Below are 19022 nucleotides of genomic sequence, written 5' to 3' on the forward strand. Positions count from 1 at the left end.
ATTTCTGCATCACCATCATTCACATCTCAACATGCACTCATTGAACGGGTGTCATCACTATAATATTAAAATAAGAGGCTACGAATACTCTATGAATCATCAGTCAAGAAGTCAAGTGACATGTTGCCGCCCAGGTCATTCTCTTCGAGCGAACCCTTCCAGCTCTTGGCCACGCTGTTGTCCCTCGTCCAGACCGTCAGGTTACCACTCTCCGACACGGCGGCAATGAAGAGCTTGTCGTCAAAAGCCGTGATGGTGGGCGCGCTGTGCGCCCTCACGCCCAGACTCTCCCACTCCTTCGACCACCCGTTGTCGTCATCATAGTGGCGGTGCTGCAGCACGCCCTTTATATCCAGGGCAACTATGTCGACCACGCCGGTGTCAACGGAGACGACGCCCGGCACGCTGATGATTTTGCCGCCGAGCTCGTTGACCGATGAGTAACCCCCACCGTCTCTCGAACTCCAGCTGATGTGGTACATCTCATTGTTCTTCTGGACACCAAAAAACTCCCATCGCTCCGGGTCGTCCGGTGGGACGTAGAGCATCGGGTCGCCGATCCAGTCGCCCTCCCATGGATCAGACGTCTGCCAGTCGTCTTCTATAGAGAACGAGGCGTGGTACAGGGCGTTATCCTCGCGGCCGTAATAGGCAATGTCGTGGTAGACATCGGAGTCACGGCAGACGACGGCGGGTGCCGACCGCGACTGTCCGAGGGCCAACTGTGTTTCCCAGTTGTGCGAGCCCGTCCAGAACTGACCAATCATGCCGGTGCTGCCATCCTTGCCGTCACCCACGATCTGGTCGTCATCCCAGTCCACCCAATATGTGTGGGTGATATTCCCCGTGTCTATGTCTATGGCCCAGAAGTCGAGCCGGTCCTCACGTATCTTGCACGCGGCGATGGCGCTGCCAATCGAAGGGCTTAGCTTCGCCCACTCTTGCTTGTCTGGCGGTGCCCAAGATTCCTTCTGATCGTACCACCGGTTGAATGCGCGGCGCTGTGATGAGCTGACGGCGATCACGTCCATACGAGGGTACTTCTTCTGGACTGACCAGGCCATTGCCGTCGGTTGGCTTATAAGTTTGCCCGTCGTCTCGCCCACGTCGAACCATGGGTCCCAGGACGACCCGTCGAGAGTGCGGAGGGCAATGCGGTTGTCCGCCGTCCGTCCAATGATGTGTATTTTCGACAGGTATTCTGGGACGGAGAGGATAGCCGGGCACAGGGTGTCCTTGCAAGAAGGTGGCTTGCCGTCGGCCTCACCGTCGCTCGAATCGTCGGTGCTGTCGTTGCCCGAGCTATTGTTCGAGTCGCTATTGTTCTTCTCCTCACTTGATATACAAACTTAGTCGCCGTCGAGGCTGCTGTGGATGGTGGAGAAACTTACCCGTTTCCACTTTGCGATTCGTCATTTTTCCCTTGTGTAAGGCCGACTCCAAGACCGACACCAAGCCCGACGGCAATGATGATGGCGGCGGCGATGACTGCCAGGACGAGTGGCCTTTTCCACCATGGCCGACCAGCCTTTCCGTCTGGGACGTTGGCTGCCGCCCCAGCAAAGGGATGCCCGTCCTTCTTGCCGCCATCCTCGCTGGAGACTGGTATCATGCCCGCCATATCTTGCGGGCCCCCCGTCACCCATTCCGGCTCGGACGGCGGCACGACTTCGAGGCCCTCGGCATAATACTGTGGCCCTTGTTGTCGCTGGTCCAGGTGTTCTTGAGGTACTTGGTACCCTCGCCCGGAGTGCTCATAGAGCTCCGTCCCCCTGGGTTCCATGGGTAATGGCGACTGTGCGAGACGCGGCACGAGGTCGTCGAGTTTGTCTGAGAATGACTCTCGCTGCTCTGTTGATGGAGATGCGACGACGGGAGGTAGCCTCCTCATCCAGGCGACATTGTCGGCAACTACCCATTCTGGGGCGCCGATCCATCACTTCCCGTCCAGACTCTAGCCAAACAGCCTGGACAATCTGGCCGGCCTTGCCTGTCTCGCCTGGTTGTTGAGACAGGGATCGAAGTGTTAGCGGGGCTCCTCATTTGCCCGCCGTGAGAATCCCTGTCGCACTTTGCTGACCACGCATGAAAGCGGCGGCTCTCTGTCCTCTCACAGACTCAAACATAATGTTAGGACAGTCTCTTTGAGTGTGTGAGGGTGCACCTAATGTACTACATACCTCCCCCATATTCGCCTGCCTGTCTCTTAGTTGGGCACTTGGATCTTAGCATCTGCGGACCATGGAACTACAGTAGACGCAGTTCGCACCTTCACACACTCAGAGATTGGCAAACTAATACCACACCACAGCCTACTTGATTTTTACAACAACTGTGATCTCAGGAACCAGGAGAAAGGCACCAGCGGGTTGCAGGGCTGACCAGTTTATTTATGTATGATATGATTACCTCCGTATTAGTATCCGCGGATGGTTGGTCGAATCGGGAGTTAACTTTTAAAGCGCTAAGGCAATTCGCTTTGGACTACGGATACTAACTGGCGGATACGAGCTCATTGAATCGTCCCCTAGGCCCTTGCGTGTGCAGGAACTTAATAGAACTTAGGGAGGACGGATATTAGTACATGGGTAAAAAAAAAAAGAAGCGATTCTAGGCTGCTGAGGCTAGCCCTAGGTCCAAAGTTCGAGCAAACGTTACACTGTGACAAATCTTGAGTGGGTTTTGGTATTCGTTTTGAAGCTGTCTTGGCTGCGGCCTGGTGCGGAGAATCCCTAGTCTCACCTTCTACGAGTAGCAAATAATAGTTCTAGGGCCTTTTGCATTTACTCGTGCGAGTACTCGTAGTAACGCGAGCGGTGACTTATTAGAGACGCGCCGACACTGACAGAAAGCAAATGGCCAATTGGAACATTGACCAATGGGCCTCATATAACTCACTCATATTATTATAGTATAGGCACCTATCCGTACATACTCATAGTAACAAGAGTCCCAGCCAATAGTGTTTCTACTATAACATCGTTACTACGTATTATATGGCCCCCATCCCTAATACCAACTTACATACTATACTCATAGTACTAGTACTATGATACGCCGCATGTGTCAACCTTGGGACTAGAACCAGGGCCTCGGGAGGATTCAAAAGGATCATGTTTTCAGATTTCAAGAAGAGGGGGGGGGAGGGGGGAAGCGAATATGCCTCCCTATCCCTATGTGGGCGACCCTTAGCACTTGAGGGCTGGGACGACTCATGGCATTGCATGTTTTCATTTCATCAGGTGAACAGAAGAAATTAAAGCAAAACCGATGAGGTAGTTATGCATATTATTGTACGTGTGTACGAATACAGTGCTCACATTCTGGCCAAGGCTTCGACACCAAAGATGCGGGGAAGCTTGACTAGATCACCGGCCCAATCGCAAGCTAGAGGCACAGGGTGTTCAGAGCCATCCTCCTCATTAAACCCGATGAAACCCCCCGTCAGATGAGGGGTTGGACAAGGGAACACAGGTACTAGACCAATAAATAGGGGCTCTTGTCTCCTCAATGCCATCGCTCATCCCAGGCTTGAATTACCATCTCGACATTCTCCGGATGTACTCGTACACAGAATCCACGCGCCACGTTGTAAAACGGCCTCTGTTTTACACTACTGTATACAGAAGTTTGGATCGAGATATAGAACAAGTACAAAGCAAACATGTCCAACGACCTTGCTGATAGCTCACGCGGGAGCCCTCGAACCCTCGTCTTCTTTTGTTGAAAATCAAACTCCACGTTCCGCTCTTCCATCCTCTATCCCTTCTTCACGAGCCATGGTCCGCGACAATGCGAGGTGGCCGAGGTCTAAAGTCTGGACCGTCTAATTCTACACTCTCATACCGCCCTCTAAAACAAGCAAGGAATACAAAATCCCCCCCCTCCCCTCTTTCGAGGTTCGGGTTGCACTAAGCCAGCCTTGAGTGGCGACTAGCTTAGTTGGACTCGTCCCAAGTGGGCTTCATGGTCCAGCGCTGGTTCTCAGTGCCCTGGGCGAAGGGGACACCCAGCTCGAAGAGGCGGGTGACGACCGAGGAGAAGTCCTTGAAGAAGGCGTCGTTGTCCTTGGCGTACTTCTCGACGTAGGGGCGGAACTTCTTGTCCTGGATGAGGACCATATCGGTGGGCAGCATCATGAGGCTCTTGGTGGTCTTGTCCTCGTACTGCTTGGGGCCGTTCCACTTCTTCCACTGCCACTTCTCGTCGAGCAAGAGGCGGTAGTAGTCGTTGGTCAGGATAGTAGGGGAGAAGGTCCAGGGGCCATCGAAGCCAGAGCGGTCGGTGTGGCAGCGGCCAAGGGCGTGGGCGCCGGACAGGGCGACGATCTCCTGGTCGTTGAAGCCCATGCGGTAGAAGATGTTGCGGAGGTGGTCGCTGCCCTGGGTGGCATCGGGCAGGCGGCCGTCAGGAGTGCAGTAGGAGACGTCGCGGTCGGAGCGGCCGGGGCGGTAGGGGATGATGGGGCCCTGCATCTCCTGGATGGCGCAAACGCCACCGAGGATCCAGAGGTCCGAGTAGGTGATCCAGGGGTTCTTGGCTGCGGGCAAGTGTCAGCGATAATCATTCTCACGTTTGTGGTTTCAAGCGGGCTGACTTACCCTTGATAGGCTCAAGGAAATCGCGGGCAGCCCTCAGGCCAGCGTTGGCACCATGATCGGACTCAGGAGAGAAGCGCATGGTGGCGCCGTTGCTGCCACCAGTGCCGGTAGCCTTGTCGTAGGTGCCGCTGGCGTGCCAGGCGAGACGGAGCAGGACGGGGCCGTAGCTGCCATCGTCGTAGTCATCCTTCTCCTCGAGGCGCTCGGCGATCTGGTTGTAGACGCGCTGGTAGTCGTCCTTGGTGGGGTTGACAATCTTGGCCGAGGCGGCAGAGGGAGCGCCGGACGCGGTGTAATACCAGTAGCCGAGACCACCAACAGCGGCAGCGGCAGCGGCAGCGAAGAGGGCACCGGAGCCGGACGACTTCTTGTTAGACTCGGAAGAGTAGAAGCGGCGACCCTGCTGGCGGAAGGCCTGGCGAGGGGCGACGGCGAAGGCGTTGCGCGCAGTGGTGCGGGTGGCCACGCGGGTGAGGGTGCGAGCAGCAGAGGCCATCTTGATCGCGCCCGGGTCAGCAATGATGAGGGAAAGGAGAGGATTCGGGAGCTGATATCTGGGAGCGGATATGGGAACCTTGCGAAGCTGATAAGAGGAAGAGGGATGCAGTACCTTGACGTCTTATATGAAGAGGAAGAATGAACAAGTCTTGCGAGATATATCAAAACCAAGTCTTGAAGAGGAAGGCAAGGAAAGAGAGAGAAGGGTGCGGAAAGCAACCTTGGGCAAGAGGCAGAGGACCCAGTTCGCCAATGGCAGCAGCAGCGACGGTGGAAACCTAATCACAGGAAAGAAAAAAAGACGGCCGTTCCTGCTCTGGCTTCGGCAACTGCCCGGCCACCGAGGGATTCGATTCAAGATTGAAATTGGCGCCCGCTGGTTGGTCGGCGTCTCAGGGACCTGGTCCACCCCGGCGGGGCTCAAGGTTCGCCCTTCAGTTGCGCTTGCCTTTCAATTGCGCTTGCCTGCGCTTCAGCCGACTTCACGTCATCTCCCGCTCACCCCAACTGTGGGAAATCCAATCAAATAGCAATCGTCTCGGATTCCGGCGCCTGGACCGACATCCGTTCCGTAGCCCCGACCTCAATCGTGCATGACAACGTGGTGGGATGCTGGCCGTATTCACGGCCTTGCCCTCGGCGGCCAAGACGGCGCCGCGCCCTATCAGAAACTATCCAGGCGGCCACCCACGCGCCCAGAATAATCTTACGCCTGTTCACTCCGTGGCCTTGAAACCGTACCTCGATGACTAATGAAGGAAATGCAAATGACCCATTTTATCAGTCATACCTCTATGAATTTTGTCATATGCACCTCCGATTCCGGAACGCTTCCGAGGATGAAGAATGGCCTGATTTGCTTTGCGTTTGAGCCGCCTTCCGTCTGCAGCTCGGCACCCAATCACCGACCATTGCATGAGAATTGACATGATATATTGGCTCGGCGGACTGTGTTCTCTGTCTGCATTATCAGCCCCTACTGCTACTGAATGGTGGCGCCCTCCCATGACTCGCAGCACCAACATACACGCATAGCACCACATGGTCGCCATAGTAATAATTCTCCCCCAATCGCTCGTCCAACGGTCCAACCCCATCCCACGCCACGATTCGCCACCCGTCATATATAGTACAAGAGTCATGTACACTGTTGCCCAGACCGTTGCGCCACATCTCAGCTAAAGTCCGCTGGTCCCTGGGCGTCATTGTCTGGCTCTGTGTGCAGCTCAAAGAAGCGCAAGTGCCTAGCTTCTGCCTTCTGTTTCGCCGCCTCATCCAGCTCCCCTCGGCTGGCCCCGTTCTCCTTGGCGCCGGTGCCAACCTTGGAGACCGTTGCAATCGACGGTGGCCTGTGGTCATCGTTAGTTATCATATCCCCAGGGCAACGGGAGCCCCATGTGAGACTTACCCAAACATCTCGCGATCGACCTCGAGGAACATCTTCATCGCGTCCTTGCCCCCACGCTGTACCAGATAGTCCAAGTAGACCTGGCTCAGCTCCTTCTTCACGGCTGCTGAAAGCCGGCTCTGGCTGCGGAGCTCGTCAAAGACGTGCCTCACGCGCTCCGCATGGTTTGCGTCGCTCAGAGGCTGCTCCAACTCAAACTGGAACCACCTCTCCCAGAAAACGCGGCTGTCCGCGTACCACTGCACATTCTTCAAAAAGATGGCCCTAGCCTCTTCCGTGGAGCCCTTGGCCTTCCACAGTAGATACGCCCATTCGGCCACGAGCGCTGCCTTGGTGTACAGGTCAACGGTTGGCGTGTCGATCTGGTCCTTGTAAACTTGAATGGCCGCCTCCAGACCCTTCTGTCGGCGTTCGAGATTCGCCCATGAGACGATGACCTCTACACAATCAGGAATCTTTTGCAGAATGGCTTCGTGAATGCCTATGGCCACATCCACCCGACCGGTGCTCTCCTCGAAGTATGCCCATTGGAGACGGATTCCCGGGCGACTGACAGGTACAAACATGGTGCCTGCGCGTAGGTAGATGTTTCGCACCTCCTCCTCTTTGCCGGCCTGTGCAGACATCCATCGGGCATAGCGGAACCAAAACTCGTCGTAAAGTGCGCAGGTGGTGAGGCATCGCTCGTACAGGCAAACAATGCGTGCGTAGTCGCCCTCCGACTCCTCAAAATCGAGATACTTGCGCCAGTTGGCCAGTTGCGAATGTTCCAGTTCCGTCACGTGGAAGTACGGTCGCTTGATTTCAGACTCATAGGTCCATCGTTTCGAGACTTCGTTCTGTGTGACCGTGAATATCTCGTAGTACATGCTGTCGATCTTGGTGCGGATATCACGCTCCACCTCAAGCTCCGGACGCTGAACGCCGCCATACGCCATGGACTCGGCCTCCACCTCGGATCGAAACCGGGCAACGTCCTCGGCTGGCGCCATCTCATTTAGCGGGATGGTGTGTGATAGGACGCGGAAGCGCTCGTAGTAGCGGGCATACTGGTGCATGGGTATGCGAATGATACGCGTGTGGATAGCGTATATGCGATCATTTGCCTCCTGGCGCTCCTCATACTCGAGGTATTTGTCCCAGAAGGGATGAGCGAGGAAGTCCAACCCTACAAAGGTCGCTCCGCGCTCAAACAGCCTGCAATAGCGGGTCAGAACAACTGTCAGGACACATGGGTGGAATGAAGGGTGGGGGCAGAGAGTATCAGTACAAGAGGAGGGAAATGACCGTGCAAACGACTCGTAAAGGCGGTATCTGAACTCCGGAGGGGATATAGAGGTATGCTGCAAGAGGAGCGACGTGAAGCTGGAAAACGAGTAGGGATAACATCAACAGAGCCTGGTGAGAGCGTAAGAGAGTATCCCGACGGAGTAGGGCTACTGCATTGGCATATCTCACCATCGGGCCGTCGATAGTGGAGTGGAGCGCTCTCGCGCGCACAGCTGGCTGTGTCTACCCATGGCCCAGTATGTATCCGCGGTACTGCCTGGGTAGATATGTTAAGGGAAAGGAATGATCCGACATGACTTACTCTCTGACGAAGAGTGGGTCGTGGGTTGTCTCCATCTTGAAGGAGCAGTACTCAGTCCACAAGTCGACAGAATTGGTGATGCTAGCAACACCTCTTTCGTAGACCTAGGGAGCATCTTGTTAGCTTTGCGCTGGACCCATGGGGCCTTGGACTAGGTTGCGCACCATCTCTGCCGATTCCGGACCGGCGATATTGAACTCCATATCGGCGTACTTTTTCCAGTATCCGAACAAGAGGGGGAACTTGAGCAGGAAACGGTCGTAGGCATCTCGAAATGTCGCAAGGGATTGGGGGCTCGAGTTTCGGTTGAGGCCGCCCTCGAGCCCCTCGCACGCCTTGATCAGGTTCTCCCAGTTCTCAAAGCTGTCAGGGTTTTCCTCCTAGAGACCGAGTGTCAGCGGATATGCCTCGTGGGCTGCGATAGATGGAGCGCGGAGCAAGGCGCAGGTTTGAACGCACCACTTCAGCATTATGTTTTCGGACTGTCGCGTACTCCTCCTCGGAGCCGCCATAGTGCCCAAAGTCGCTCATTGTATCAGGAGCTCAGGATGGTGATCACGAGCCGAGCTTGAGCGTATGTGGAGAGACGCGCCGGAGGGTAGTTGACGAGTGCGAGATCTCGACGTGAGCGACCCAGGTAGTGGTTGATTGAAGTGTACTGGGAGAGAGAACTTGATGGAGTTTACGAGTACACGGGAGGTAGGTGGTTGGCTGCTGCTAGGGACAGCACCTGCACGTCAGTAGCGGTACGTGAGGATTTGGTACCCAGGAAGGCCTTGCACCCCGTTTTCGGGCGCATCTCCATGCATATTTGGTGGGTCACAGGCTCGATCCCCCTAAAGTGGTACATGTGCATTGAGTCTCCCCGTCCCATTGAACGGCTTGATGCATCAGTCGAGGGGCACCAGAGAAGCGGGGTTCTGACTCAGCAAATGCTTCCCAGCTTTTTGACTCGCCTTGGTGGAAGATTCTTTTTTTTCTTTCTGGTTTTCCTCATCATGGCTTATGATGATTACAATTAAAATCATATGATAGGAAGAGAATGAACGCTCTCCATTAGGGGAGCATGATCTCAACATGGAATCTGAAGCCTTTATTCTATAAGACGCAATGCGTCGGTATTTTTTATTTTTTTTTGCCTGTTTTACGAGCTCGTCTTCGATAGCCACGTTTGATCAACCTCGTTATCACGAGACAGCTACCTGGGTACGAAATCGGATGGGGAGGGGAGTCAGCTGTGGTATCATGTACACGACACAGAGAGGGAAGATCAAGTGATCTGTCTGCTTCCTGCTGCCTGTCTGAAAATTTGAAAAGCACCTAGCCGTGAGGAGAGATGCCTCTTCGCCATCCCAGTCATACATCCGGATACTTGGTACCTATTCCCACGTAGGGGTACTGCTTGGTGTACGACCTGTACTATACCACCATGTACGTATTGCCTGCGGAGCTCACAGTAGACTGGGGGGCGTGGCTCTGTGACTAAACTGCCTGTGTTTCTGCCCACGCGTTGTTCGATCAGAAATGGTCATTTGTGGTCTCCAGCGTCTCCACTGCATTTCGGAAAATATGCTGGTGGGTGGTGTCGCTATTTTAGTACACGTAGAGCAGCCCAGCAAACTGGTCCTCCCACCTCCAGCGTCACCAATTGCAAGCTGACGTCGCCGCCCAACTGGCGCACAGCCGCCCCTCGTTTCTCTCCCACAACGTCACAAGCACCCAGCTACCCCTCCCCCCATATCATGATTATATTGAACACGACACTATCCTACGATTAAGAATTGGTTTATGATACACTTAGACAATCACCGCGATCTACATCCTTCCCCTCCTGACGGCAATGGAGCGATTGTGATCCCAACCCCGTCCCGCGTCCTACCTCGAAGCTCAGCCAGCAGCTCTCTCCCTCTCCATATTAATACACCTATACCCATGACCCGTCCTCCTCCTCTCGATCACCATGGACGCTCCGCCGCCTGGCACTTGGGGCGCCCAGTCTCCCACGCCCGACAAGACCTGCGATCTCTACATCCGCGACCACCCACACCGATCCATCGCTATAGTCTCGCCCTCCCACGCCCTGATCCTACGATACAGCTCCTCAGCTAGCGAGCCGGGCCCCAACGGCTCCCACACCTCCCTCTCCTCTGCCAGGGCCAGGAATGGCCACGGCGACTCCGCAGTTGCCAGGTGCATGGTCGAATTCGCGCCCGTCACCGAGAAGCTCCTCAAAGACTACCGTCCCCTGGCACCGCGGCCGATACACGGCACCCTAGGCCTTATAGCCGTCGGCGGGGAGGTCTTCCTCTCCGTCATCACCCATGCCTCCAAGGCAGCCACCGTGCGACCCGGCGAGACGGTGGAGAGGATCGGGAGCGTGGCGTTCTACTGCCTGAGCAGCGCCGACTACGACGATGTGGTCCCCCTCGAGTCCCTGGAGCCGGACATGTCCGATGCCGTCTCCGTATACAGCCAGACCTCAGCATACGGCCAGAACTTGAGCCGGCGTGAGGTTGCTCTGGAGCATCCATGCCACGAGTTGCGCAAGCTGCTGAGCAATGGCTCCTTCTACTATAGTACGGATTTCGATGTTACGAATAGGGCACAAGACAGGTGGGTAGTATATACCTTTTGCTGGGTTGATTCTGGGAGGCAGCGCATATACTGACAGTGCCCAAGGCCCGTGAACTCCAATTCATTTGATATTGACAACTTTGATGATGCCTTCTTGTGGAATTCCTTCATGATTAGTCCTCTAGTCCAGTTCCGGTCAAGGCTGAGACCCCACGACCGTGAGGCTCTTGACGGATCCCGGATCTTGACGTCGGCCTTCCGTGGGTTCTGTAAGACAATGATCATCCCGCAGAGCTCGTCGCCACTCAAGGCCAAAACTGGCATGCCGTCATTCCTGACCCTCATCTCCCGCCTTTCGTGTCGAAGAGCCGGAACTCGCTTCAACTCCCGAGGTATCGACGATGACGGGCATGTTGCCAACTTTGTGGAATCCGAGACTACCTTCTGGAGCCCAGCCGGGGTTTTTTTCTCCTATGCCCAGGTACGAGGGTCGGTCCCGGTGTTCTGGGAGCAGGCGGCCGATCTCGTGCCGGGTAGGCAAAAGATTACCGTCACAAGATCCCCCGAAGGCGCACAGCCCTCGTTCAACAAGCATTTCGATGAGCTGGAGCAAACATATGGCGCCGTACATGTCGTCAATCTTCTCAGCGAGTCCAAGCCCGCCGAAATTGAGCTAAGCTCACTATATGCCAATGGCATCCGGCACTGTCCCCTCAGCCGCCCTGGGGTGGACGGGTCGGCAGACCACGCGCTTCTGCGAGAGACTCGTTACGACTTTCACGCCGAGACCAAGGGGCCAGCGGGTTACGAGGCGGCGAGGGAGATCCGTCGGTACATCGAAGATTCTATAGATGGCTTTGCGTACTACCTGGCCGAGGAGACCTATGACGGCTCGGGCGATCTCGACGGAAAGCAAGGCGGGCGTATAGTTGTCGTGCTGCAGCAGGAGGGAGTCTTCCGCACGAACTGCCTGGACTGCCTGGACCGCACCAACCTAATCCAGACACTCATCTCGCAGATGGCCGTGGAGGCGTTCCTGGGCCACCGCGGCGAGTTCGCAGCGTCGGACTTTTGGATGAGGCACTCGAGCCTGTGGGCGGACAACGGCGACAACCTGTCCAAGATCTACGCTGGCACGGGAGCCCTCAAATCGTCCTTTACAAGGCACGGTAAGATGTCCCTGGCTGGCGCCGTGGCGGACATGCGCAAGTCGGTGCAGCGCATCTACCACAACAACTTTGTCGACCCTTCTCGACAAGTCACCATCGACATGCTCCTGGGCCGACTCGTGGGCCAAGCCCCTGTGCATCTGTTTGACCCCGTCAGCGATTACGTCTCGGTGGAGCTGGGCAAGCGGAGCGAAGAGTACACGTCTTTCAAGAGCATCAGCATGTGGGTCGGCACATTCAACCTGAACGGACGCACCGAGGGCATTGAGGAAGACTTGTCGCCGTGGTTGTTCCCGGCGGCGATGGGCAGCGTGCAACCAGACATCTACACCGTGGGATTCCAGGAGATCGTGGAGCTCAGCCCGCAGCAGATCATGAACAGCGATCCCTCGAGGAAGAACCTGTGGGAGAAGGCCGTCCAGCGTACCCTGAACCGGCGCCAGGCCGCGCTGGGTGGGGAGAAGTATGTCCTCCTGAGGAGCGGACAGCTCGTCGGGGCCGCGCTGTGCATCTTTGTCAAGACGTCGGCCCTAGGCAAGATTCGAAACGTCGAGGGCAGTGTCAAGAAGACGGGCATGTCTGGCATGGCGGGGAACAAGGGTGCCGTGGCGATCCGTTTCGACTATGCCAACACGCAGATATGCTTTGTCACTGCGCATTTGGCCGCAGGGTTCGCCAACTACGACGAGCGGAATAGGGACTATGCGACGATCCATCATGGGCTTCGGTTTCAGCGGAACCGAGGGATCGATGATCACGGTATGTTTCCAGCCACCCGTTCCGCATCAAGGTTGATGATGGGCGATGTTTGCTGACAGCTTGCAGATGCTGTGATATGGCTCGGAGACTTCAACTACCGCATCGGGCTGAGCTCGGACACGGCCCGTACGCTGGTCAAGAGGGGTGACCTCGAGTCGCTGTACGAGAATGACCAGCTCAACTTGCAGATGGTTGCCGGTCTGTCGTTCCCCTTTTACTCGGAAGAGCGGATCACATTCTTGCCCACGTACAGATTCGACGTTGGGTCGGACGAATACGATACATCGTAAGTCCCTACGAGACCCTGACTGACCTTGGGCATTGCTGATGCGCAGATGGTAGTGAAAAAGCGCGGATTCCGGCTTGGACGGATCGTATCTTGAGGAAAGGACCCAATCTGCGTCAGATCCTGTACGACTCGGCGCCGCTACGATTTTCGGATCACCGGCCGGTGTACGCGACATTTGAGTGCAGGGTCAACATGGTGGATGAGGCTCGAAGAGAAGCCATCAGCCAGGATCTGTATCGCCGGCGGACGGCAGATGTGGGCTACTCTGGGTCGCACGTGGGCGACTTTGACGAGACAGAGGACGAGGACCTGATAGGGTATGATGCCATCGAACCGGGCCTCCCGCCGGCGAGTTCCGATCGGCAGAAGTGGTGGCTGGATAACAAGCAGCCTGCGCGCGCCCAGGTCACGGTGCCTCAGGCAAGGGACGGCCAGCCAATGGCCCTCAACCCTAACAGGCCGTCGAACCCATTTGGGCACGGCGAGGAGCAGGACTGGATCTCGATCTCGCGGTCGTCATCCCACGCGTCCTTTACGAGCCTGTCTAGCTCTCCCTATGAGAAGGTGGCGCTCCCCAACATTATGAACAGCTCGGCCTCGGCCACGGGGCCCAGAAAACCGCTGGCATCCCACGACTCTGGAAGCCTGGCCGCCAAGGTTGGCAAGGTGAACTTGGCTGTCGAGCAGGGACCTCCTCCTCCGCCCCCGCCCCGCAGGCAAACCAGCGGCGCCGTGAGCTCTGGATCTGCGACGACCTGGGGCCAAGGATCAGGAGTTGCGTTGGCAGGCATGCAGCAGCAGCAGCAGATGCAGGGTCTCCAGGCGCCGCTGCGGCCTACATCAGCGGCATCGCAGGCGTCGCAAGACTCGGCGTCGCGAGGCAAACCCGCACCGCCGGTGGCCAAGAAGCCGTCTCACCTGGCAGCCACGTCAGCAGCACCAAGCCACTCCAACGGGTTCAGCGGTGAGGGCGGCAGCAGCGGGCTGGACCTACGGCGGAATCCCACATGGCCGCAGAAGACGCCGCTCAGCCCTGCGAACGGGGCGGCCGGGATTGACCCCGGAGCCGGGGCCGGACCTCGTCTTCCGGGGCGACCACCGGCACAGAGACCGACACAGCGGCAGGGACCGGTTGATCTGCTGGACTCGCTGGACGAGGGCGGGCAGGACATGGGGGGGTGGGAGACGCTGCAGCCGAGCATGAGGGGTTGATGAAGGAAGGGCACGTGCTCATACGCATGTTTGGGACGGCGTTCTACGGGAAGCAAGCGTTGGGCAAGTTGGGAGGGGATTCGGGGGCACGTGTGATTGGATAGATGAGTACTCAATGGCCGTGATGACAACGGACTTGTACTCGTACGAGTAGATGGGAAATACATGGTAGACGGGAGTATTACGAATTAGTACTGCTACTACGGAGTAGTACTGCTACTAGTACTGTGCAGGAGGACTGTGTGGTAACTCGCATCGTGCAGTCTCGGCCTGGCGGGCGCGCCGTTCCCACTTGGCGGCGACTTCAAGCCCAACTTGACTCATGGGCTGGCCCATCAAGTGGCATCAACTAGTTGCCTTTAGTGACTTTGGTCTCCCTTGTTCTCCATCAGTCGGCCGAAAATCCCCACCCCCGCAGATGCCTGGGCAAGATGCCACCAAGGTCACCGAGTCACAAATCACAGCGCCCATCACATGCATTGCGGCGATGCGCCCTGCAAGTTCCGTCTGCCATAGTAATACGGTGCAGGACGACGATGCAGGCTGGTCTGGCCCACGAACCATTGGCCAGCCACCGAAGCACACCCAGCCGGCAGAGGAAGTGGCAGGGAGATGCGTGAATCAAACATTCAGTACTAGTCGATAGTCAATAGTGCGAGTATCCGTACTATTACTCGATACGTGCCTGTGGCTCGCAGCAAATGCCGGCACTGCACACATGACACCTGACCCATGTCCATTCCTGTGGGGACCCCAAGAACCGTTCATTAATACCCGTAATACATTAAATAGTACCAATACCCAGTACAATTTATTCGTACTCGTACACATTCAACGGCGGCTCATTACAGTCATTACAGCTTGGACTGGCATAATAATCACGGCAAAACGAACGAGCTCCCTAGTCGAATCCCAACATCCTGCTCCTCTTCTCTTCCCCCCCCCCCTCTCTTGACCTCCTCCTCGCCTCGCTCTCCACCAGACCAAACAGCAGCAGCTGCGTGTTCCTCACCCGCATCACCCGCATTCACTCGCCGTCGCCATCGCCATCGCTGGGCCTGCACATCTAGACCGCCATCTCGTGCGAGGCTGCGACCACCGTCACGCGACGCCCATTCAACCCTTGGCAGCCGACTTAGCTGGGCCACCCACGCCAAACGCCAAACGCCAAACGCCAAACCCAAAACCCAGAGAGAGAGACAAGAGAGGGAGACGCCTTCCGACCCCTCGGCACGGCGCCTCGACAGCTTCCACCCAGCTTCCCACGCTTCAAAGCCTAATAATCCTCTGCTTTTTGCAAACCTCCCAGGCCTTGCAATGGGCCTCTGAAACCCTCCAACCTACCCAATCCCACGGCCCGTTTCGTCTCTTCACATTCAGGTCTCAGCTTCGAGCAACGTCGATCTTCTACTACCGTACCTACCACGTACCTACTACGTACCTACTATAATCAATTTCAAGACCCCAAAAGCACGGGGAGAGAGAGAGAGAGAGAGAGAGAGAGAGGTGCGACCTCGGACGGACGAAGCATCCCTCCCCCATCTACCCGTCCACCTCGCCCTCGCCTCAACCCACCTCCCACTTCACTTCACGCACTCGCCAAAGCACCTTTGCCTACCTGCCCAACCTACGAATACCCACCACCAGCCATAATCATAATAATTTCCCCAACCATGACCTCCCGCGCAAACACCAACATCTCCCCCTCCAAGCAGACCCGGATCGACATCTGGCGCTCCGAGGTCGCCGCCCTGACCACGCCGCCGTCCCCCGCCACGCCCACCTCGTCCACCTCGGCCGCCACCATCACCACCTCGTCGTCGTCCTCGTCCACCTACTCCCACCCCTTCCAGCATCACAAGGACAAGGACAAGGACAAGGACCATCACCACCAGCACCAGCGCCGCCGCAGCCTCTGGCGCCGCCTCGCCCGCCGCATCTCAGGCAGGGGTCCCCCCGGCGGCGGCGGCGGCGGCGACAACGACGATGACGGCCGCCGCCCCATCGGCGAGGACGTCTGGGACCAGGACATGCGCACCGACATGTACCGGGACGTCGCCGTGGAGCGGCCCGTCGTCGCCGCGGAGGAAGGGGGAGCCAACAACGCCCAGGATGCCCTCTTCGGGGAGGACGAGGACGATGCCCGCGGGCGGGGCCTCAAGCAGAAGCAGGAGAGGCTGGAGAGGGCGGCCAGGCTGCTGAATCAAGGCGTCGCTCGCGACGGGGAGAGACCGTGAGCGGGTGAGAGAGCCAACCCGGGAAGGGGGGTGGTGTGAGGAGGGGGGCCAGGGGGAGTAAGAATGGATACCCGAGCATGTTACAAAACCCATGAACCAGTCGGTTGCCTAATACCTAATTAGTACTATACCCCAATATGCATGACTTTAGCACTTCAACTACGGAGAAATCACGTCTTCTTATTCCAAATCGTGGCCACTCGCGTCGGATCATGACGACGATGGTGGTGGTGATGATGATGATGATGATGATGACACTTTTGAGATTTTGTTTATTAGTCGACATCTCGGCAATGACAAAGATTTCCTCCTAAACGCGATGTGACAGCCCAGCCAGTGATTGACCGACCGTCCCCAGGAGCCCTCGATCCAGGAGGCAGTGTCCTCCCCCTGAGGACATTGCAACCCTCATCGATGACTATCCGAGACCCGCCTCAGAAGAGTCGTTGCTTTTTTTTTTTTTAGTGCGGGAAGATAAAGACGATGCTCATCATCCTCCCGCCGTTTGCCGAGACAAGAGTGTTGACGGGGGTGTGGACGGGGGGTGAGGGGGAAAAAAGACACAACGTGACGAAAATAAAGGAAATAACAGTAGAAACATTTCCATCATACTCGGAAGACGACGACGAGTAGCCTCGGGTGAAAGTGAAATGACACCAAGCCATGGAAACAGGGGGACACTTGCGATTATCTGGCGGGTTCAGAACTGACCCGATGTCACAGCCGAGACGGCGACCAACGAGCATCCTAGACCGAAAGACCAACAAACCGAGAAAAGAATCCATGCCGGGAATGTTTTTTCCCCTTCCGGAACCCGACCCAACCGTTCACTCGCCTCCCTGCCGCAGGAGCAGCGCGCTTTGCGCAAAGGCACAAGTATATCAACCAGCCAGCCAGCCTTGAGGATATGACCCGACTACTCGCTCAGCCAGAAATGGGCGAGACCATAGCCGGGAAAGCAATGCATCTCGGCTTCCAACCTGCCGAGACGCCCTGGTATCGAGGAAAAGAGGTAAATTACGAGGCAGCGGCGGGAGCAGGCTCCTCGGCGGGCTTGGCCTCCTCCTCGGCGGGCTTCGCGGCCTCGCCCTCCTCCTTCTTGGCCTCACCAGAGGCCTCGGCCTCGGCGCTGTCGGACGAAGTCCAGAGAGTGAGGTTGTCACGGAGCAGCTGCATGATAAGGGTGCTGTCACGGTAGGACTCCTCAGAGAGCGAGTCAAGCTCGGCAATGGCATCGTCAAATGCCTGCTTGGCGAGGTGGCACGCACGGTCGGGAGAGTTCAAGATCTCGTAGTAGAAGACGGAGAAGTTGAGGGCCAGGCCAAGGCGGATGGGGTGGGTGGGGGTGAGCTCGGTCTGGGCAACGTCGGTGGCGCTCTGAGGGGGGTAAGTTATCAGCATCAAGGCAACAGGGGAGAAAGGCACGCCCGCAGCGGTTGAGCTTCTCGAGAATCAATCCTTACCTTGTAGGCCTCGTGGGCAGCGGTGGCAGCAGTCTTGCGCTTCTCGCCAGAGGCGAACTCGGCGAGGTAACGGTGGTAGTCACCCTTCCTGCATTGCGGAGTCGGCGGTTAGTGGCCAAGACTCCCAATTAAAAGCAAAAAAACCGCGAAAGGGTCACGGCCCAGACGGCACGTGCACAGGACAGCTGCTCGATGGGTGGAAGCAGACGTACATCTTGTGGTAGAAGACCTTGGACTCGCCGGTGGCGGCGTTGGGGATGAGGGCCTCGTCCAGGACGTTGAGGACATCCTCGCAGACCTTCTCGAGCTCCTCCTCGATCTTCATGCGGTACTCCTTGATGGTGGCGACGTGCTTGTCGGAGCCCTTGGTCTCTTCCTTCTGCTCGATCGAGGAGATGATGCGCCACGAGGCACGGCGGGTGCCAACGACGTTCTTGTAGGCGACGCTGAGGAGGTTGCGCTCGTCGACGGTGAGCTCGCCGCCAAGCTTGGCAACCTCCTTCATGTAGGAGACCATCTCATCGTAGCGCTCGGCCTGCTCGCACAGGCGGGCGAGGAAGGTCTTGCTGTTTTACGAACTCGCCGTCAGCCATGCGTCAGCCGGGGGAAGGAGGGCTCGGGTGGGGTCAACGGGTTCCCAAGCAACAGGGACAAAAACAAACCTTTCACGCTGGAGGGAGAGATGGTCAGCATCATCATTTGTTTCAAACAATCTAGGGGAGGGAAATGGACACGACAGGGGGGAGATAGGGAGATATCAGGGGGCGGACGCGGGCGCGGCTGCGACGGTGATCTGTCGCAGCCGCTGGCTGAGGGGTTGAGTGCAAAGCGGCGGTGGATGGGAGGTTTTCGGGTTGGGGGGATGGAGGAGTAGCGCAGAGACTTACCTCGGAGCTCATGATGATTGGAAAATGTCGCTTTCAAGGGGGAAGGGAGGATATAAAAACGTTGCGGTAGGATGGTTGGGTTGGTCGGTGCTGAAGAGCGGGTTTGCGATGGGTGTTGGAGTGTGAGAGATGGGGGGGAGGCGGAGGGCGTGGGTGAGGCGTTGAGGATGGCAATGTGTTTATATTTTGGCCTTGGTTTTTGGGTTTGAATTTCGGGGAGCTGGGTCCAAGGCCTTCCAGGGCATTCGGGGAGCTCCAGATGGGCGGTGCACCGCTGAACGGGGCTCTCGCTGCAGAGGCCCAGGCGCTCCAAATGGCCCCCAGAGGGCCCCCC

General features: G+C 57.0%; 6 protein-coding genes across 6 annotated transcripts; 2 read left to right on the top strand and 4 right to left on the bottom strand.

Annotated features, from left to right (window-relative positions):
• Positions 1-89: 89 nt before the first annotated feature.
• Positions 90-1783, bottom strand: ACO1O0_000290 (uncharacterized protein; the record flags this gene model as incomplete). The annotated part of the gene is made up of 2 exons (XM_083189789.1): positions 90-1335; positions 1392-1783. The coding sequence occupies 2 exons, from the start codon at positions 1781-1783 to the stop codon at positions 90-92; spliced, it is 1638 nt and encodes a 545-aa protein (XP_083053648.1).
• A 2155-nt stretch (positions 1784-3938) lies between these two features.
• CCP1 (heme peroxidase) lies at positions 3939-5097 on the bottom strand (the record flags this gene model as incomplete). The annotated part of the gene is made up of 2 exons (XM_083189790.1): positions 3939-4540; positions 4602-5097. 2 exons carry the CDS (start codon positions 5095-5097, stop codon positions 3939-3941), a joined length of 1098 nt encoding a protein of 365 aa, XP_083053649.1.
• Positions 5098-6273: 1176 nt separating this feature from the next.
• Positions 6274-8629, bottom strand: ACO1O0_000292 (uncharacterized protein; the record flags this gene model as incomplete). Its single annotated transcript, XM_083189791.1, has 5 exons — positions 6274-6448; positions 6508-7704; positions 8099-8202; positions 8263-8478; positions 8558-8629. The coding sequence occupies 5 exons, from the start codon at positions 8627-8629 to the stop codon at positions 6274-6276; spliced, it is 1764 nt and encodes a 587-aa protein (XP_083053650.1).
• Positions 8630-10058: 1429 nt separating this feature from the next.
• Positions 10059-14101, top strand: syj1 (SacI homology domain-containing protein; the record flags this gene model as incomplete). The annotated part of the gene is made up of 4 exons (XM_083189792.1): positions 10059-10711; positions 10778-12600; positions 12667-12886; positions 12943-14101. 4 exons carry the CDS (start codon positions 10059-10061, stop codon positions 14099-14101), a joined length of 3855 nt encoding a protein of 1284 aa, XP_083053651.1.
• A 1673-nt stretch (positions 14102-15774) lies between these two features.
• Positions 15775-16338, top strand: ACO1O0_000294 (uncharacterized protein; the record flags this gene model as incomplete). The annotated part of the gene is made up of 1 exon (XM_083189793.1): positions 15775-16338. The coding sequence occupies one exon, from the start codon at positions 15775-15777 to the stop codon at positions 16336-16338; it is 564 nt and encodes a 187-aa protein (XP_083053652.1).
• A 1017-nt stretch (positions 16339-17355) lies between these two features.
• Positions 17356-18700, bottom strand: ACO1O0_000295 (14-3-3 domain-containing protein; the record flags this gene model as incomplete). The annotated part of the gene is made up of 5 exons (XM_083189794.1): positions 17356-17715; positions 17802-17889; positions 18014-18367; positions 18464-18471; positions 18689-18700. The coding sequence occupies 5 exons, from the start codon at positions 18698-18700 to the stop codon at positions 17356-17358; spliced, it is 822 nt and encodes a 273-aa protein (XP_083053653.1).
• Between the last annotated feature and the right edge of the window lie 322 nt (positions 18701-19022).

This window comes from Amphichorda felina (genome assembly GCF_050947745.1).
Source record: "Amphichorda felina strain 45539 chromosome Unknown scaffold_1, whole genome shotgun sequence".
Taxonomy (NCBI): Eukaryota; Fungi; Ascomycota; class Sordariomycetes; order Hypocreales; family Bionectriaceae; genus Amphichorda; species Amphichorda felina.